The 22,037-nt window shown below is 35.6% G+C and overlaps 1 protein-coding gene and 1 pseudogene across 3 annotated transcripts in view; one reads left to right on the forward strand and one right to left on the reverse strand.

Moving 5' to 3' along the window:
- Positions 1 to 22,037, forward strand: part of SESTD1 (SEC14 and spectrin domain containing 1) — a 135,602-nt gene that overhangs the window by 50,979 nt on the left and 62,586 nt on the right. For all 3 annotated transcript variants that reach the window (XR_009055111.1, XR_009055112.1, XM_057745719.1), the window contains exons 4-5: positions 6,033 to 6,123; positions 10,134 to 10,247. Coding sequence is in view for 1 of the 3 variants with exons in the window: in XM_057745719.1 (XP_057601702.1) it covers positions 6,033 to 6,123; positions 10,134 to 10,247 (205 nt within the window). In the remaining 2 variants the exon portion in view is untranslated. The remainder of the gene's footprint in view (positions 1 to 6,032; positions 6,124 to 10,133; positions 10,248 to 22,037) is intronic.
- On the reverse strand, positions 9,726 to 9,842 carry LOC130859761 (U2 spliceosomal RNA; annotated as a pseudogene).

Below are 22,037 nucleotides of genomic sequence, written 5' to 3' on the forward strand. Positions count from 1 at the left end.
GTATGTACGTTCAGAATTTTAAAAATTTATCTGTGGACATTTTATTCAAAGAAAATCTTAGAGAAACTAAATTTATAAAAGAGTGAGAAGCGGAGGCCCACAGCCATTCCTGCGCATCTCCACCTTCTCAGACTCCACTTCTACTGCAGTGCCCCCTCCCCCGCTCATCCTTCTCAGTTTTCTAGGACCTCCTCTCCTTTCCACACAATGAATTTAATTCAGTAGTCATTTATTTTGTTGATACCAAGTGCAGACATTGTACACTGTGCATTGTGAAGACAAGAAGGACTAGGTCTGCGCTCTCAAGGACAGTCTTTCAGCCTTCTTAACTGCTATGCCAAGACCTTGTATGATTTGACTCACCCTTTCAATTCATATTTCTTAAGCGCTTATCATGCAAGGCACTTAGTTTTATAGCACTTATATTAACTCAGTCTTTAAAACAATGATATTATTATCCCTATTTCATGGATGAAAAATTGAGGGCAGAGAAATTAAGCAACTCCCCCAAATTAATAAGTGGTTCCTTTGCTTATATTCCTCTTGCTCTGTATCCTTTTATGGTAAGTTTCATCAGCTCCTTTATAGAGTTACTTCCCAGAATCTTCCAGCTGTCCTCCAGAGTTACAGCACTTGCTATTTCTGACTCTTTAGGCATTTAATCATAATATGTTTAATGATAATTCTTGAATTTTTACATTTATTATTTGTCTTACATTTTAAAAATTTCAAAGATGTATGTTGTTTCCCTAGTAACATTAAAAAGGTGATGTTAATGAGTACAAAGTAGACAATAACTAAAATATTTTTCTCCCCACCTTTCTAAATGATATTAAGCTTCTTGAAGGGAGAAACTGAGTCTTATGTGTATTTTCATAGCCCTGTGCGGTACCTCATATTGATACTTAGATCAGTAGTCACTGGATATGGGTTTCTGTTCTTTATCTTCAGTTTCTTCAGCGCTCTGTGTACTCAAATGCAGGCTGACTGACCATGCTCAGAGCATCGTACATTTGTTGGAAAATCAAATAAACATGTAGAATTTGCAGCTCAGTAGAAGCTATTTTGATGGATAAGAAGTTTGTCTAGGCTGGTCTTGCTTTCCTTTAAGGACATTAAATTTGAAATGGACCTGAGAATTTATTTATGGGTGACGATTAGAAGGCATATGTGAAAAGAACATCCTATACTTAAGGAATTAATAGATAACAGTAAGTCATTTAATTCTCATAATAGCCCTATGAGACGAGGACTGTTATCTTTATCCCTTATATATAAGGGAACTGAGGCATAGAAAGAGTGGGTAATTTAAGTATCTTGACCAAGAACTTGTGGCAAACCAGGGTTGGAGGGGGATTTGGACCTGGTGGTCTGACTCCAAGCCTGTGTTTCTAGTCACTGTTGCATTCACCTCCGTTATAATCACAGTGCCATATCTATTGATAACTTTTAATATTCACTTACATTTAACCTGCATCTATTACAATTGAGAATTGACATATGAAAATAACTATGGTGAAAATAGTTGAACATAATAGAAAACTTGGCAGTACTTTTTGTTTTAACATTTTCTTTCAACAGTATATTTAGCGTATATTTAAAATCATAGCATTTTTCTAGCTCAAAGGGAAATTATTGATCATCCAGTAATAGTATTATGGAATGTCACAATTAGAAAGTGCCTTAACAATCATCTATACCAACTATGTTCAATCATCTAGGCTAACCACTTTACCCATACTTAAATCCTCTTTATAGAAATGCTGCCAAGTACGTGCCCAGATTAATCTAATTCTGTAGAGAGTCATTATCTACGGAAGTTACCTTTCTGTCTCTCTCAAGTTTTGATATTTTTCAAATTTGGATTTTAGGTCAGTTCTTCCTAATTGTAGAAAAACACATTTATGTTACAGAAGAAACATCAGAACACAGAGGTTTAATGACTTGCCAAGAATCACACAAGAGATTAAGCTCATAAGTCTTCAGCCACTCAGTAAATAAGTGAGATCCTACAGTTAGTTTCTCATCATTATAGGTGCTGAGGAAATGGGTGAACAAAGGCCCAGCCCCTGCCCCTGTGGGCCTTTTGCCCTAATGATCGAATTGAATATTGTAAATAAATACATAGTATGTTGGATGTTCATAAGTACTATAGAACAGAGCATGAAAAGAGTTAAGGGAGGGATGGAGTGAGAAGGACTGTGTGGCAATATTTTACAAAATGAGAAGGTAACATTTTACCAGAGGTGGTGAAGTGAGGGCCAGGCCGAACAGATAGCTGATGAAAGAGTGTTTAAGAAAGAGTATTTTAGACAGAGGGAGCAGTAAGTGGGAAGGCCCTGAGGCAGGAGCAGGCTCAGTGTGTTGTGGGATCAGTAAGGAGGGTGGTGTGGGTTGAGCAGTTTGAGAGAAGGGCAGGGTTCTGGGAGAGCCCTCAGAGGGGCTGGAGTCAGACTTTAGAGGACCTTGTAGGCCATGGTAGGGGCTTTAATTCTGAATGAGAAGGATAGCCATTGTTACATTCTGATGGAGGAGTGGTGATGTGCCTCTAACATTTTTAGAGGTCCTCTGTATTTAAAGCATTGTGCTGGAAGCTGCCAAGATATCAGTAAGACTGTAATATCCTTGCTTTCTGGAAGCATATTATCTAATGAAGATGAATTATAAACAACCAATTATAATAAAAGCATAAGTAAAGTTAGTGCCATTATATAAGCATAAGCAGAGCCCTCTGAATGGAAAAGAAGGAGCCCTTAGTTGTAATCAAAGAAATTAGTGAAGAGCTACAGAAAATCCATTGACAGTCTCTTTCTAGCCAAAGTGAGTGACTTGTTAAGGAGCTGCTCCTCTTTTAATAGGTGTTTTAACTCAGCCACATCACCCTTGAGAGGCTGTAATGGAGTAGGAACAAGGAGGTGGGGTCTTAATAGATTTTTTTTTTTTTGGTTTTCAGTCTTAAAATTATAAACATTAATAGTAGTATAGGAATTTACTAATATAGCACTTCAGCTACTCTAACACACCCTTTATAAGGGATGTAATATGGTTCTAAATCTAAATATGTTCATGTTAAAAACAGTTTAAACCATCACTCCACTTGTAGGATTGAAATTAAAAAAAAAAAAAAGAGACACTTCCTTGGTGGTCCAGTAGTTAAGAATCCGCACTTTCAATGGAGGCGGTGTGGGTTCGATCCCTGATTGGGAAACTAAGGTCCCACGTGGCTGCGTGGTGTGGCCAAAAAATTTTAAAAAAGAAAAGAAATTAAAAAAAACCCAAAACTATTCCTTTCAAGTAGTTGAAAGATCACTTGGTCTTGCAGTTTTCAAATATGTAGTATCTTTGGATTGTGTGTATTTTCTCTTAGTAAAAGGTAAGAAAATTATGATTAAGGGTGTTTTTAAGTACTCTAAAACATAAATTTAGAGTATTTTATGCCCTTACGATCACTGCAGATGGTATTTGCAAGCTTCATTACTGTCTTTGTCTTAAAATACAGATTAATTTAGTGTGCTTTGAAATATGTGTTGTTTGTATAAAACTTGTTTAGCAAAATGGTCATGTAACTTGTACCTCAGAGATGCAGATGTCAGTGACAGGAAAGTGCCAAATTATGGGGACGACACACTTCTCTTGGCTCTAGTCCTAACCAGGAAAGGCCCTCCACTGGACAGCTCCATGTGTCTTAGCTCCCCTTCCAGCAAATTTCCATATTGCAGCAGTAGAGTCCTTGAGTTGCTGCCACTTCTCTGAAGAGCACTCACCGACAGTTACTCTAAGTAGGCTTGTTTTTCTTCTGCTTGTATCCTCCCTGAGTCACAGTGGTCTTTCTCCATACCTGATCCCACAACTAGCAATTAGATGTCAGATTTGCTTCCCCCAGCAAGTCTTTATGTGCTGTTGCTAATACAGAGGTGATCATTTGGTTGCCTTATGTTCACCCCCCGAGAATGCTTAATGAATCCTTTATTTTATAATGCAAAGTCCAAAAAGAGAATACTTCAACATTTTTTTATTAAGATATGTCACATACCATAAATATCACTTTTTTAAAGTGTACAATTCAGTGGTTTTCAGTGTATTCACAAGGTTGTGTGACCATCACTCTCCAATTCCAGAGCATTGCCATCAGCCCAAAAAGAAAACCTGTACCCGCTGGCAGTCACTCCTCATCCCATCCTCCCCTCCTCCCTTGTCAGCCATTAATCTGCCTTCTGTCTCTATGGGTTCACCCATTCTGGACATTTCATATAAATAGAGTCATATGATAGATAATATGGGCTTTTGAATCTGGCTTCTTTAACTTAGCATAATGTTTTCAAGGTTTATCCATGTTGTAGCATATATCAGTACTTCACTTCTTTTTATGATTGAATAATAGTCTGTTGAATGGATAACCACATTTCGTTTTTCCATTCATCAGTTGGCCATTTGAGTTGTTTCGGATTTTGGCTATTATGAATTATGCTGCAATGAACATTTGTACACAAGTTTTTTGTATGATCATATGTTTCAGTTTGCTTGTCTCCTATTTATTTATCTATTTATTTATTTATTTTGGCTGCATTGGGTCTTTGTTGCTGCACGTGGGCTTTCTTTAGTTGTGGTGAGCAGGGGCTACTCTTCATTGCAGTGCACGGGCTTCTCATTGCAGTGGCTTCTCTGGTTGTGGAGCGAGGGCTTCAGTAGTTATAGCATGTAGGTTCAGTAGTTGTGGCACACGGGCTTAGTTGTGCCAAGGCATGTGGAATCTTCCCGGACCAGGGGTCGAACCCACGTCCCCTACATTAGCAAGCAGACGCGTAATCACTGCACCACCAGGAAAGTCCCCAGTTTGCTCACCTCTTGAACACTTCTCTGTTTTCTTTGAAAGCTCACCTTTTGTCCCTGCCTACAGGGGTACCTGTTCTTCTTCCAAATCTTTAGCAATATCATCCTCATTCTTGTGACCTTACTGTTTTTCAGTAGAATTGGATGTCCTTCTCCATTAATCCTCTTGAGGTTATTGTGAACGTTTGGAGAGAGTAAGAATTAGTACAATTCCCTGGACTGCTGGATTTAAATCTCAGGAAGGGGCCTGTTATTAACCTTTCCTGTAATGTAAGCAATTGGGAGAACTTTGAATGGGGAGAATTTTCACTACCAAATCCATGCTCTGCTAAGCAAAGCTGCAGTTTCTTCCAGTATGTTAGAGGGAGGGCAGTTTAGTTCCTTGCATTAAATTGAGTTAAGTAAAACAAATAGTAATAGTAGCAGTAGTAATAATAGATTTTGGTCATAGGATAGAGTTTTGGTCATAGCATAGAGTTTTTCCATGTAGTTGTTGCATTTTACTAGGGCAGGCTTCTGAGGAGTGTTTAGTTGGTACTTGAATAGTTGAATATGATATATAGCAATAAAACATTTTCCAACACTCAAGATAATACTGTGCTGGTTAAGTGACTAAGAATGCAAAAGTGAGAGCAGAGGTGGGTCAGACATAGTGTATTCAAGCTTTGAATTATTATATACACCAAATGCTACTTCACCTCATTAAATTTCCCCAAAAGAACACCAAGAAGCTTGTTTCCGATGGTTTAATAATGGCTTACTTTATTTTCTACCTGTTTTGAAATATCACTACACAACCTTATACTTCTGGCAAGAGGGAGAGATGAGAAGTACTTCCGTCTGCACTTGGCAGTCATTAGTTACCTACTTCACTGTAATCCCATTTTACAGATGAAGAAATTAAGAGGCTAGTGAGACTATTTGAATGTTGCGTTGATTTCTCCTGTTTTTAAGACATTGAATTTACATGCTTTTAGAGTCATTTTCTTAGCTTATAAATTGTCAGTGTTTCCTGAAATGAGATATAAATTACTTGAGAAAACTGAAAGGACATTGAAGAATTTTATTTATTAACAGTGCAAAGCTAACCAAGTGAGATTGCTGCTGCTCCGTATATGATTACGCTGTAAACTTTGCTTAGGATTGTGAAGAGTAAAATAGGAAGCCTGTTTTTAATACTCTGTAATTTTGTTTCATTTCAGTGAAAAGTGTAAGGCTAGAGGATTTACCGTGATTGTGGATGGCAGAAAATCCCAGTGGAATGTGGTGAAAACAGTAGTCTTAATGCTACAGGTAATTTTAATTTTGACTATCAGGAAGTGGTTTTATTGTACAGCAACAGATAAAGTGATAGTGGCAAATGCATTTCATTTATTGGACTGTGCCCAAGCTTCTCAGCAGTGACTGAGTTCTGAAATGCACACATCACTATTGGATTGTTTAGATTCAGTGCTTATAGGTTTTACTTGAGTAGTAAAATAAATTTCAGCCTTATTCTAAAAGCTTGTAAATGCCCGAAAATAATATGTCATGTTTAAGGAAACAACTAGCCAGTGAGTCTCAAAGTGTGTGGGTAGAGGTTATCAGACTCACCTAGGAGCTTTTGCACACTGTGGTATCTGCATCATCCCACCTCCACCCCCTTCTAATACTACAGGTAGGGAGTAGGACTGGGTAAGTCTAATCTGAAAAAGCTTCTCAGGTGGTTCTGATAGGTTTCTCCCTTCTGTTGCCCCCTTTCCTCCCCAGATCACCAGGATTCATATCTGGTGAATAGTCTTTTATCTATTTCTAATCTAGAAGAAATGTACTCAACAGCTGTGTCCTTGGGGACTTTAGCAGCTCACAGATAAACATTTCATAAACAGCTGCAATTACAGAATTCCTGATCTCGTCCAGTCTTATGTTTATATTTCCTTGTGCTCCTCACAGAATGTTTCTGTAATCCCTTGCACGTAGTAGATACCTAGTAAATATTTGTTGATTTATTATGAGAGTATTGAGGATATTGTGATCTGAAAGAGAAAAATACAACATTTGAGTGATTGAAAGGGGACAGATTGCTCTCATGTACCTGGGTTTCCTTAGAAGGGCTTGTATAGAAAGTAAAAGTCAAGTGACTTAAACAAAAGAGATGATCTAATTTAAATGAAAGAAAGTGAAAAGGGCATTCCTGGCAGGGATACTGATTTAGTGATAGCTCAAAAATTTAGTGAATACAATGAAAGGAGCTGCTGGCAGGCCAATTTGGGGGATATATGTTGGCTGTTACATGGGATATTGAACATTCAGTTAGGTAAATATCAGTGATACTGAAAGAAAGATTAAGAATTTTAAATAAACTGGGAAGTAATCAGTAGCTGCTTTAGGGGTCTGTGGAAAAGAATATAATTAAAAAATTTTAATGGTAACTAGGGAGAATGATTCTTAATGGTTTATTTTTTATTTCTGATAATTAGAAAAAGGAAATTCAAGGGTTGGGAACTGGTATTTTAGTTTTTAGTTTTAGTGCTTTGTATGGTTCAGGTACTATATGCTAAGCTTGCTGTATAAATGATCTCATTTAATGTCATCCTCACAAACTTGGGAAGCAGGTTCTACTATCCCCAGAGGTCTTCAAGGATTTCAGGTAACTTAACCAGGTTCTCGTGGTGAACATGGGAGAGGTCACGATTGAAACCTGGCACAGCCTAAGCCCCGGGTCCTGACTTTATCCTTTAAAAATGTATATTTACCAGTGGGATGTATCTGAGGTGGTTCCCAAATTATATACCCATTACCTTATTCTTAACTGGTTGACCAAAGCCTTCATCATTAGAATCACTCCTTTGGGTTGGAAAGAACATAGGTTCCAGTAGATCACTTTTTAAGGGAACACAGATTGGTGTCCCATAATTTTTTCTGTCAAATATGTTCCCAGCGTTTTTTTATTCCAAACCCTGAAGATGAACTCTTCTCTGTACAAGCTGTTAAAATAACTATTAGGTGAGAAATCCATTAATTATGACCTTGTATTCTTTCATTCAGCTGTGTCACAGATGAGCTCTTTGGGACTTGCTATTTGAACTGGACTTTGATTAGTGGCAATTTTGAAGAACAAACAATGGATGATTTAATCCCCTCTTGTGATATCTTTTCTGATAGGTATTTTAACAACTTTTGGGTTTATTAATAGTTAACATTTTCAGAAGTTGCAATGGCCTGTTGTTTACTCCTGGTCAAACAGTTTCTACATACAAAGTTATTCACTGCTTTTATTTCAGAAGGTACTGGTACCAGCTGTTTGGGAGCCCAGAGCTTAGTGCTGACGCCTCCTGTAACAAATATTTGCTAAAATGAGTGGCTTGGTTTCTCTTGTTTCTCACAACTTTAATACTCAGTGATTTTGAAATAATATTCTTCCACAATCGATACATAATTAAACCCCATTCTACCCTAAATTTCCCAGCCCCACTGATAAAAGTTTTGATAACATTAAGGTTTTGTTTTGTTTTGTTTTTAAACTTTATTCACAACCCTGTCATTGCAGGGAGCGCTAGATTTGTGATGTGCCCAGTCACAGATGTTTAAATTGAAAGGTTTTCTGTTTTCCCCTAATCAGTACTTATAATTATATAACATTATTGTTATTCAGTAGTGCTGTTTATGGTCTAGAACAGTGGTTGGCCCCTAGAGTTTGTAAATAGAGTTTTATTGTTTATATATTGTTTATGGCAGCTTTCATACTATGTGCACAGAATTGAAATAGTTGCAACAGAGACTGTAAAGCCTACAAAGCCTAAAATATTTATTATCTGGACCTTCAGAAAGAATTTACTGACCCCTGACCTAGAACATTTGGAATGGTATGATAAAACTTCAGAGTCACATCAACCTGGTTTCTATTCCAGTGCCATCCCTTACAACTCTGTTCCCTTGGACAAGTTACTTTAGTTCTGTCAAACTCAGTTTACTCTTCTGTAAAATTGGAAGGATGAGATCCACTTGTTAATGTAAATTCATTTATTCTTCAAAGATTTATGGAAGCTCTTCTGTATGCCAGGCACCGTCACAGGCTCTGGAGATATAGGAGTGGCATGGTAGATAAGGTGCCTGCCATTGGGAAGCCTGTATTCTGTTTGAGGAGTCAGACAATAAGCAGTTAGGCAAATTACTAAGTAATGTAACATCATATAGTGATAAACGCTATATAGAAAAATACATTGGTGAAAGGAGACTGAGTCAGTTGTTGCTACTTTAGATAGGGTGGTAAGAGAAGGTCTCTCTGAAGAGGTAATATTTGAGTAGAATCCTAAATAAACTGAGTAAGTATTCCTAGGTATAGGGTAAAGAACATTCCAGGCAGAGGAAACATCAAGGACAAAGTCCTGAGCTGGGAACAGATTTGTCACATTTCAGGAACAGCAAGAAGGTCAGTGTGGCTGTGGTAGAGGAGTGAGCTAAGAAGGGAGAGGTGTGAGATGAGGTCTGAGGTCATGGAGCCCTGAGCTTGGAAGACCTTCTTGGCTTTGGTAAAGGTTTGAATTTTATTCTGAGCATGAGAAAACGTGAAGCACGGAGGCCTGCTAAGAGAATATTTCAAAAAGCCGACTAGTTTGGGGATGTTAGCATTGTAGGTGGTAGACATGGGTAGGTTTAATTAAGATATATTTTAAAGATAGACTCTGTGGGACTTGCTGATAAAATATATGTGGAATATTTAACTTAGTAAATGTTAATTTACATTCTTTAGGTAATATGAATAACTGTTTCTAGTAAATGTGAAATTGTATTTGTTGAGGTTTAGCTTTGTCTTCTTCAAGTTAATAATCACACGGAATCTTGGCTTCTTTATATAATGGCTGATAAAAAACTTATTTTGTGAGAGTATTGATTTACATTATTGAAAAATTCTCTTAAGGTGATTGTGTTATAAAAATTTTTTTCATATCATAGAAAAACCAAATTTAATAATTTCTCAGAAATTATCTTGCAGTTTACACTTGATCTTAGCCAAAAGGCCGAGAAGCGATTGCAGTTTAAATATATTCCTATTAGAGAGATTCAGTAAAACAAAAATAATTTACATGTATTATCTATATTACATTGTTTTTGAAATCTTTTCTGAATCAGCTTGTCTTTCAAGTATTTCTTTATTGCCTTGTATGTTTTGAAGTTTGCAATATTTCTTCTATTTTATTATTTTAATTGTTTTCCAGAGGTCTCTTAATTACTCAGCCTAATCATGAATATCTAATAATTTACAACTTTAATAAATTATTCATTTTCATGTATAATTTATAATTTTTTTTTGTATTTTATAGAATGTTGTTCCAGCTGAAGTGTCCCTTGTTTGTGTAGTAAAGCCAGATGAATTCTGGGATAAGAAAGTAACACATTTTTGCTTTTGGAAAGAAAAGGATAGACTTGGCTTTGAGGTAAATATATATATGCTCTATAAAATACTCTGTAAAAAAGTAGAAGTGTGTTATATCTTTAAAAACAGCATTTTGTTGGTATTATTTTGCTTGTTCAGCATTGGATACTAAGCAGTGCTTATGCAACGCTCAGTCAGTGCCTAAGTAATGATTAATATTTAGTCAGCATTCACATACATATTGAATGAATTATGATTCTTTGTCAAGGCCACGAATGCTTTCTTGTTTTCATTTTTATCATTCTTTGTGAACTCTTTTGAATAAGTAGAACCTTTTTATTAAAAACATTTTTTAGGGACTTCGCTGATGGTCCAGTGGTTAAGACTCTGCACTTCCAACGCAGGGGGCGTGGGTTCCGTCTCTGGTTGGGAAACTAAGATCCCACATGCTGCACAGCACAGCCAAAAAAAAAAAAAAAGAAAAAGAAAGAATAAACAGATAAAAATAAAAACATTTTTATTACATTGCCAAGAAGACATTTAACTAATACTAGGAAATCCTAGACATTTAGTAATTGAAGTTAGAGCCTATTTTATATGATGTCATAATTATTTCTTAGTATCTGATTTGGTTTTGATACATGAACAGAGTTATCCATCCTTTCCTATTGACATTACCCTCTGCCTCTTACTTTTCTTGTGTGAAAGCTCAGTTGGCCCTTGAACGACATGGGTTTGAACTGCACAGGTCCACTTACAAGTGGATTTCTTCAGTAAATATACAGTTGGCCTTCCGTATTTTCAGGTTTAACATCCACAGATACAGAGGGCCAACTGCATTCATTGTACTTGGCCAGTTTATGTAAAGGAATTGAGCGCCTGCGGGTTTCGGTATCCATGGAGTCTCCTTGAACCAATCCCCTGTGGACACTGAGGGAGGGCTGTACATATTATTGTAGATCAGAAAGGAGTCTTGAGATGGAATACAGATTTAAACAATTCTATTTTTCTTTCCACAGCCTATTAATCCCAGCTTCCTAGTAGGAGAGTTGATAGATACTAAACTTTACATGAGTTAAATAAAGTGTGGAAGCACTGAAGGGTGCAAAGCCTAACCCAACCCTGTTGAATCTAGAGCCTTGGAATGTTTACAAGAGTTGGACAATAAAGACTCATTGTGGACTTTGCCATACTACAATAGTCCTTTTTATTTTCAGTAAAGTCAGTGTATTTTGGGTATGGAGGAAAAGTCTCCAAGGTGTCTTAGATAAAGATTTAAGAAAATCTAGTTAAAATTTGTTAAATGAGGTAGCACAAAATGTCTTAAAAATGTGTGACTTTTTTCTGCTCTCAAAAAAAAGTTAAGTGCAGTAAAATTCATCCATTTTAGTGTACAGTTCTGAGAGTTCTGACAAATACAAACCCCTCTGTAACCATCACCACAATCAAGAAATCAGGGAATATTACATCACTCCAAAAATTCTCCCATGTTCTTCTATAGTCAACTCCTTCTTCCACCTTTAGTCCCTGACAACCACTGATCCGTTTTATGTCCCTGTGGTTTTTGCCTTTTCCAGAATGCCATATAAGTGGAATGATAAAATACGTAGCATTTTTAATCTGCTTCTTTCACATATGCATTTGGGATTCATCCATATTGTTGGATGTATATTGATAGTTTCTTTCTTATTGCTGAGTAGTAATCCACTGTGTAGATGTACTACAGTCTCTTTATCCATTCCCCAGTTGAGGGACATTTGGGGTTGTTTTCAGTTTTTGGTGATTACAAATAAAGTCACCATAAACATCTGTGTATAAGCTTTTGTGTGAAGTTTTTATTTTGAGAGATAAAATACCTAGGAGTGGGATTGCTGGGTCGTATGGTAAGTGTGTGTTTATTTAACTATATAAGAAACTTCCAAATTGGCAGTTTCAAAATGGCTGTATCATTTTGCATTCCTGTAAGCATAGTGTGAAAGTTCCAGTTGCATCTTTGTCAGCACTTAGTATTGTCAGGTTTTGTTTGTTTTTATTTTTATTTAATTTTTAAAATTATTTATTTATATATTGGCTGCATTGGGTCTTCATTGCTGCATACAGGCTTTCTCTAGTTGCGGCAGGTGGGGGCTACTCTTCATTGTGGTGTACGGGCTCTTCATTGCGGTGGCTTCTCTTGTTGCAGAGCATGGGCTCCAGGCTCATGGGCTTCAGTAGTTGTGGCACATGGGCTCAATAGTTGTGGCACACGGGCCTAGTCACTCCGCGGCATGTGGGATCCTCCTGGAGCAGGGATGCAACCCGTGTCCCCTGCACTGGCAGGCAGACTCTCAACCACTGCGCCACCTAGGAAGTCCCTTGTTTTTAAATTATAGTTACTCTAGTAGGTGTGTAGAGATATCTCAGTGTGGTTTTAATTTGCATTTCTCTAGTGATTAATGATGTGAGTATATTTTCAGGTGCTTGTTTGCCATCCATGTACCTTCTTTGGTGGTGTCTGTTAAACTCTACCCATTTTTTTTAGAAGTAATTAAGGCTTTCTGTTTTCTTATTATTGAATTTTGAGAGTTATTTATGTATTTTGGATAGAAGTCCTTTATCAGATATGTCATTTGGAAATATTGCATCTCAGTCTGTTGTTTGCCTTTTCATTCTCTTAACAGCATTGTTAAGGAAGTTTTTAACTCTGATGAAGTCTGGCTTTTTAAATTTTTCTTTTATGAGTCAGGCTTTTGGTATCATAGCTGAGAAATCTTTGCCTAATTCAAGGTCACAAAGATTTTCTCTCATTTTTTGTTTTAGATGTATAATTTTAGGTTTTGTATTTAGATCTGTGATCCATTTTGAGTTAATATTTGTGTAAATTATACTCTGACAATATGTATTTTATGACTTCAGTTATTTTAAGGTTGTTAAGGTTTGGTTTTTGACCCTGTATGTGCTCTGTCTTGTGCTTTCCTCATGCACATGTATTCCCCATGTACTGTGCATGTGTATTCTGCTCTTGTGGGTGGAGTGATCTGTAACCGTTAAGATTGTTCATAGCGTTGTTCAGGTCTTTGCTAGTCTTTGTTGTATTCTGTCCACTTATTCTATCAATTACTGAAAGAGAAATATTGTACTCTCCAACTATAATTGTGGATTTCTCATTTCTGTCAGTTTTTCTTCATTTATTTTGACGTTCTTTTGTTGAGTTCATAAAGATTGAAGATCATTATGTCTTCTTACTGAGTTGACCAGTTTATCATTTCATTATTAAATGTCCCTTTTTTATCCATGATAATATATCTGGTCCTGAGGTATACATTGTCTGATGCTAATATAGCTACTCCAGCTTTTTTTGGCTAGTGTTTGCATATTGTAAACAACTTTTTCCATATTACCTGTTTACATATTATCTATTTACCTATTTCTTTACATTTATAGTGGTTTTTTAAAATAATTTTATTTATTTATTTATTCATTGGCTGTGTTTCATTGCTGCACGCACCCGGGCTTTCTGTAGTTGCATAGAGTAGGGGCTACTATTCATTGCGGTGTGTGGGCTTCTAATTGCGGTGGCTTCTCTTGTTGTGAAGCACGGGCTCTAGGCGTGCGGGCTTCAGTAGTTGTGTTGTATGGGCTTAGTTGCTCTGTGGCATGTGGTATCTTCCCAGACCAGGGCTCGAACCCGTGTCTCCTGCATTGGCAGGTGGATTCTTAATCACTGCACCATCAGGGAAGCCCTAAAGTGGATTTTTTTATAGATATAGTATGGTTGAGTCTTATTTTCATATTCGGTCTGACAGTCTGTCTTTTCAGTGGTTTATAAGACCACTTATATTTAATGTAATTATTAATATGGTTGGATTAAAATCTTCAATCTTGCTAGATTTTCTTTTTCTGCCTCTTTTGGATTGAGTATTTTTGTGATTACATTTTATCTCCATTATTGACTGGTAATTTATATCTTTTAATTTTTTTTCCAGTGATTGCCCTAGGTTTACAATAAGTCTTTAATTAACAGAATCTTGTCTTCAAATAATGCGCCACTTAACAGTGGTAATTCCTTAATATAGTATATCATGCTAATACTTTCCTTCCATTATTTACATACATTTTACTTTTACTATACTGTAAGCACACAATATATTGCTACTGTTTTTGCTATAGTCTCTTGTCTTTTATAGCATTTAAAATAATAGAAAATGAATTTCATATTTACCTTCATTTATGAAATTTCCATTGTTCTTTATTTCTCTGCAGCTTTTTGTCTGGAATATTCCTTCTGCCTAAAGAACTTCCTTTAAACATATCTTGCACGTTGGCATTGAATTTTTTCAGATTTTATTTGCCTGAAAAAAATCTTTATTTCAATTTTGAAAATTACTTTCAGTTATAGAATTTTTTTCATTGTTTGATTTTTTTCTTTTTTTCCTTTTAGCACTTTAACTATATCACATCATTGCTTCTCATTTCCTTGGTTTCTGAGGAGAACTCTACTATTACTTGTATCTTTGGTCCCATGTATGTTATATATCTTTTTTTCTTCTCCTTGGCCACCTTCAAGATTTTCGCTTTGTTTTTGGTTTTCAGCAGTTTTATTTTGTGATGTCTAGACATGTTTTATTTGGTGTTATTTCTGTTTGTTGTTTGCTGCACTTCTTGGATCTCTGGTTTAACTTCTGCCATCCATTTTGGAAAATTCGTAGACATTTTCTTTTCAAGTAATTCCTCTGCCTCATTTTGTTTTCCTACTCCTTCTAGAACTCCAACTGCATGTGTGTTAGACCATTTGAAAATTTCTCACCATTCTGGGTTGGTGTTCTGTTTTATTTTTTTCCTGCTTTTTTTTCTTTTTGTGTTTCAGTTTGGGTATTTTCTGTTGATCCATTTTCAAGTTCACTGTTTTCCTTGACTGTGTTGAGTTTGCTGATGGGCCAGTTGTAAGTGCACTTTATCTCTTTTACCTTGTTTTTGGTTTTTAGTATTTCTACTGGATTCTTTCTTATGGGTTCTGTCTCTTTGCTGTAATCCCCATCTGTTTTGCATGTTGTCTTGCAGTTCTTCCTTGAGAACTTTTAGCACGTATCCTAGTTATCTTAAATCCCTTACCTAATAGTTCCAATATCTGAATCTATATTACTCTAGTTGTGTTGTTTTTTCTTCTTGGCAGTGGGTTGTTTTCCTTCTTACTTTTCGTATGTTGGGTGTTGGACGTCTTGTTTAGGACAGTAAAGGCTAAGATAAATCCTATTTGTGCCTGCACATGGGCCCATCTTGGTTTGTGCTAGGCTTTTAGTGGGGCAGGGGAGGGGTGATTTAGTCTAGCCAGGAGTTGAATTGGCTTTGGCTTTTGTTTTTGCTCTTCTTTTCCTCAGTGCATCACAGGCTTCAGATTTCTCTAGAGTTACCATGTTTGTCTCACCCTCAGCTATAGGTCTTTCCTTTGCACCTGTGCTTCAAAAAAGGTCTCTCTTTGTATTGTTGACCCTCCATCAGCAATAACTGCTGTTACTTGTTACTCAGTGTTTGTTGGTGTGGCATTTTCTGTTGTTCTGATTCAGCCTCAGTATTAGGCAGGCTCTGTGACCCAGGGTCTAGAGGGAAGGGCGCTCTTCCCCAGCTTTAGGAGGCCTGTAGTAGTCTGGGCTTATAATATATTTCTGCCTGCACTAGGATAGAGGCCCTTTCTTTCCCCTTCCTTTAGCAGCAGTGGGGTTTTATCTGTGCTCTAAGGTCATGCAGGCTTGCTACCTTCCCTCAGGACCTGAAGGTTTTTGTTCTCTAGGGAGAAGAGAGTTTAAGAATCTGGGCTGTGCTTCAGCTTCATGCCTTTACAGTGGTGGTTGCTGTTCCCTTCTCCCAGGCCTGTTTTGAAGTTTCTTATCCTGCCTACCCCCAATCTTTCTCAAAAGTCCCTGAGAGGTCTGTGGAGAAGAGTCTGCAAGTGAATTTGAATTCTTCTTGTATCTTTGCTTCCCACAGGTTCTGTGTTTTTATACTAAACCACATTTGGCCTTCAGCAATTCATTAAAATTCTTAGCTGAATTCTTACTTGGCTGGTATTTTCCCCAGGTAAGCAAGTGCTCCAGCTCCATCTGTCCTTGAAGGATGGTCTTTCCTTAGATTTCAGGTTAATTGGTTTTCCTGTGGACTTAACTCTCTGATGGGTTCAAGAAAAGTTGTCATTTTTCAGATTAATTTGCATTATTTTGTTGTTGCTGTAAGGCTTGGAATAATGCTCTTTCCATCTTTCTACATATCCTAAACAGAAAACAGATGTTTTATTTTGTTCTTCAGTTTTATCTTGTAAACTTTTGTCATTGGTTGACTTGACTGTGATGTAGACTTACTAGAAGCTGTGTGCCAGCTGTGTTAGGGAAGGCAGCCTTGGGTGCTGGATTATGTTAGGAAAGGTGTTCACCCTGATTGCTGGATGAGAAATTGCATCCCAGGCAGGAGAGTCAAAAGTGTAGTGAGGGAAGAAAGTAAAAGCTGAATGCGAGAGGGCTGTATGTTGCCATGGTGAGCGAGTATTTCACACAGGCAGGGGAGTCTGCCTTTCACGCCAGGGGCATGCAGGAAATGTTGCTCTGATGGAATGCAAAGTGGACAGAGGCCAGTGGTTCAGAAACTAATGCTGTGAACACCAAGTAGGAGCAAAGATCCTTTTTGTGAAGAACCTTTCACATACTGCTTAAGTGTAGGCATCTGCCCAGAAATGCTATACCTAGTTGGGTCTCATGCTGCATGAATTTATAGTGGCTAAATACCTTGCATCTTGTGTGATAAATTGGAAGGCAGATAATTCCTATCTGACTTGAACTGATATCATAAATTGATGTTTTAAAACTCAGGTATTAAAGCTTCTTGTGTCACTATATTTTCTTTTAGACACTAAAGAGATTCCGTTAGAATATTTTTCGCAAGTAAATAAGCACTAGACACTTATTTAAAAGCCTAATGTCTTAGTGAGATGAGAGTAATTTCAAATGCAAGCTAATATACCACCAAACATAATCAGCTTTAAGGGGCAATTCAACACTAGCCATTAAATGATACTTAGAGCTATATATAATTAAATTCAATATATGTTTGTTTAACAATTATTTTCCTTGATGTTATTTTGGATCATTTGGGCTGTTGTAATTAAGCCTATGTTTTTGTATATATTCTCAATATTTTTAAAAGGATAACTTTGTTATGAGTACTGGTGTTCCTGTAAGCAAAAGTTTGTTTTACCTTATTGAATTATTCATAGCAAAGATTTATTACCAGCTGTCCACAATATTTATCAAATAAACACCCACTTGTCATTTTAATGACAACCTGTTTTCCCATGATTTCACATTTTGTTGCCCATCATCCTTTCTAAATTTTTTCTTGTAGATGACTGTCCCTCTTGTTCACTTCCCTAATGTTTTTCATCAGCCATTGAATATTCCTTTCTCATTGATCAGCCAAATATTTGTTTATATATCCTTCTACCTCTGAAATAGATACCTACCTGTTCGTTTTCCTTTTTAGCAATTCAGATATTCCAGTACTTTCTGACTTTCAGCAGCATTATACCTGGTGGCTTTGATACCTTTTGCTGGTTAGATGATAGTATCTATAGTCTATCTAATGACAAGGTAAAATTGAAGTAATGCTGGCATTAATCTTATCCTCAAATTGAGAAACTAATAATCAAAAGGATCTTGCCTTCTCATTCTTTATTGTTATTCATGAGGGTCATGGTGTTTTTTGTTTTTTGTTTTTTTTACTGATGATGATAACCAGCCACCATTCTAAGTTGTTTTCTTCTCTTAACTCTTATTACTGCTTCTGATCCTGTTCTCTTTTGAGGCCATACTAATGTTAGGATCCAGGACTGAAGACTTCCTTCACATTTCTCGGCCAAGAATACCTCTGGCTCCATCTCTTCTGACTTCTTTGTGGTTTTTGCGGAAAGTTATTTTCTTTAGTGAGAGATATATCCCCCACCAAACAGAAATAAGCAGACATACACATTGAAATAGTATGTGTATAATGCATAACACACACTTGAATCTGTACTGATAAGCACACAAAGATATATACAGACACACATTTTCATTTTAGATCTTGTGCACATGTTGTTAGCATAAATAAAAGAAATAAAACATCTGAGTGCCTACAGAGTGAAAGGTTCAGAGTTAGGTTCTTTGGGAATGTTTTATTAGGAAAGGATAAGTGTTTTAGTTACAGATGGAAGAGTGGGAGTAAAGGAGAAATAAGCCTTGAGTCTTTCTGTAAATTAGATTCCAGAAAACCTTCACAAATGTTTTGATTAAAGACCATATGATAAATAACTTTCTCCTCAGACTTGTTGAACAATGGTATTTGCTAGTTAGTAAAATATTGTGGTTTAGTTGTTTGTCTTGTCTTAACCTCTCTAATATATATAACATAAAGGAAAAAGTAATATTTATGTAGGACTTTACTGTTTAAAAAATGTTATTTTTTTAAATTTCCTTTGAAAGGACTTGGCAGAAGTTTGAAAAATTCATGTAGGTAGTAGTCTTTCCCCCTCTTTTTGTAGTTCCTCCATTTTACTCAGGTTCCCTTTGTGCTTATTACTAGGTTTCACTTTTCACTGGAAAATAGAGGTGAAATTTAGATTTCTGCTTATAAAAGTGAAAGCTACTTTGAATGTAACCAGTAAACATTTTCTTCAAGAATTTAATTGTATCCATACATATTAGGGTATTCGTAGAGATGGATATTTGAAGATAATTAACAATTGCTTACTAGATAAAAATTAAGTATAAGTCAAATGTATTATGCAGCTCATTAACTAATGAAGTTATCAGTGATTTGTGAGGTGTGGTTCAAAGAGCATTTGAAAAATTTAGGATTTTTTTTTGGCAGATAAGATTGCAAAATTAGATTCAAAACTAGTTAATGTCCTGCATATTCATAAATTCTAAACTTTGAGGTTTTCTGTTATCCTACTGGAGAGAAATTTATCAACTCCACAGATCATAAATTATTTGCATTTCTTCTGGACAAAATCTAAAAGTTAACCCTTATCCCTATAGAGGTTAGTACCTATTGATTGGTCTGTAGAAAGTCAGTCAAAGGCATGAGCTCAGCACTTCATGAACAAACACCCAATAATATCTTTTGCCCATTCTCTAAGATTTAGATAGTTTTTCTGATACGTGAATTATATTTTTATAGGATCATATTTTGTAAAATTTGAATTTGGACATTAGTGACATACTGAACATTCATATCACTGCAGAATAATAGAAGTTACTTTCTGAAGTTTGATATTATGATTTTCATATCAATCTCTCTTTAAGCTTTGTATTCCTAGCTAGGACTAGTGTTTTTTAGTGTTTTCCCATACTATTTTCCAAATTGTTAAATGCTTAAAGGAAGAACTCATTTTTTAAAATGTAAGCAATTTTTTCATTTAAAATACATTATTTTTCTTTATACTTTTTGACCCCCTTCACCCATTTCTTGCACCCGCACCCCATCTCTGGCAACCACCAAGATGTTCTCTGTAGTTATAGCTTGGTTTTTGTTTTTGTTTGCTAATTTTCAAGATTCCACATATAAGAGACGTTATTTTTCTTTCTCTTTCTGACTTATCCAGGAGGTACAGAGCTTTTAGAGGAACCTCTGTGTTGTTTTCCTTAGTGGCTGCACCAGTGTACATTCCCACCAGCAATGCACAAGGGTTCTATTTTCTCCACATTCTTGGCAACATGTGTTATATCTTGTCTCTTTGATAATAACCATTCTAACAAGTGTGAGATTATATCTCATTGTAGTTTTGATGCGCATTTCCCTGATGATTAATGATGTTGAACCTGTTGGCCATCTTTATGTCTTCTATGGAAAATATCTGTTCAGGTTTTCTGACCATTTTTTAATCGGATGTTTATTTTTTTGCTGTTGAGTTGTGTGAGTTCTTCATATGCTTTAGATATTAATCCCTTGTCAGATATATGATTTCCAAATGCTGTCTCCCATTCAGTTGGTTGCCTTTTCATTTTGTTGGTGTTTCCCTTTGTTGTGCAGAAGCTTTTTAGTATGTAGTCCCACTTATTTATTTTTGTTTTTTTTTCTTTTGCTTTTGGTGTCAGATTTTAAAAAATCAATGCCAAGACCTCTGTCCAGGAGATTACAGCCTATGTTTTCTTCCAGGAGTTTTAAGGTTTCAGGTCTTATGTTCAAATCTTTAGCACATTTTGAGTTAATTTAAATTTAATTGAGTTTAAAATCTTTCTAATATTATCAGTTGACTAGTTAGAGATCTGTCAGTCATTCAAGATGTGTCACTCAGCTAGAAATCATAAACAATATGGTGAGTTTATTTTAAATGAAACACTCGTTAGTAACAGAAACTATAAAATTCACTGATATTTGTTACATATAACAACTTAATAAGGAGCATAAGAATGGAAATAATCCTGAAAAATTGCCTCAAGACAGTTATCCCCAGGTGAGTAAATTGTACTCATTTCATCAAAGTTATTATTTCAATACCATAATGTCTTTAGTACTCTAAAAATTGTGATAAAAAAGGTCATATATAATGTGATTAAATCAAATTTGGATCTTCATTTATGCGGAATGAAAGACTTTCTACACAGTCAAAGAGTTGTCTCCCAGGCCAGGCTTGCACACCTTTTCTCATGCATAGTTGCTTAAAAGTAAATGTAAAAATTATAAAAATAAACCAGCTGGATTTTTTTAAGTATAAAAGTTAAATTTCAAAGATCAGTTTATAAAAACAATTTTCCTCCTCTGTTTTTGATGGCATAATACCATTTTTCATCCTAATTTATATGCAGTCTTAAAATCCAACATGAAAGTAGATAATTTTAAAAGTGATTTACAACTCATTCTGTGTCTTGCATAACTTTTAAAGATTATGAATTCCATTTGTAGATGGGAAAAGTGAAAATTGTTCTTTCTTTTTACTTTGGTATGTGTTAAGATGGTATTATGAGTTCACTTTAATTCAGTGTTTTATAATATTAATAATTTAGTGAATTCTTTTTTTAAACTTAAACTCGTATATACTTCTACATTATGTTCTGGAAAAAGTGATAAAATGATGTAGAATGATATGAGATTTTCATAACTGTTTGGGAAGAACTGCTTTAGAGTGATGCAGTGGATTATTTTCTAAATTGTTCAGTACCTTTGGAAAATATTTTAAGTATTTTTTGAAAAAAATGAAATGTTAATTTCATGGTTCCATCTTCTCTACAAGTAAGGCATTGTTTGATTTTTAAGGAGATTTGCTTTTGAGCTAGAAAAATGGTCTTCCTATCAGTTAACACTTAATTAGAGTAGATGACAGTCAGTAGATATTTGAAGCTTTTAAAGTAGATAATAAAGAACTGACTATAGTAGGTTTAAATTAATATTCTAATACTATTATATACTTGTCTTTTTGTACTTTTTAATATTTTTGCTCTAATTCATAGTGTTATTTCTTATTTGTTAAGTAGTCACTTAACTAAAGATTATAGCTTTTTCTATAACTTTGGAAAATATATCTTTAGAATTTTCAGCAGTTATGTCATTATTTCTGTGTTTTCATATTTAGAATCATAGGTGAAAAGGGGTCAAACATAATACATGTGACCTCAACATGATGTTTTGCACTCTTATTTTCTAGTTTTGTTTTTAATTTTGGTGATCACTGCTTTGGGGGACTGGATTTTTTAATTTAATTATTATTATTTTTCCTCTTTGCTGGTAATAAAACATCTCCCGTAAGGTAAAATGACTGATTTGCATTGCCTTATGTTTAAACTTTTGTACAGATTTGCTGTATTAGTGGCTTCTGTAAGAACTGTAACAGAAGGGAATGTAGGGAATG

This window comes from Hippopotamus amphibius, chromosome 8 (genome assembly GCF_030028045.1).
Source record: "Hippopotamus amphibius kiboko isolate mHipAmp2 chromosome 8, mHipAmp2.hap2, whole genome shotgun sequence".
Taxonomy (NCBI): domain Eukaryota; kingdom Metazoa; phylum Chordata; class Mammalia; order Artiodactyla; family Hippopotamidae; genus Hippopotamus; species Hippopotamus amphibius.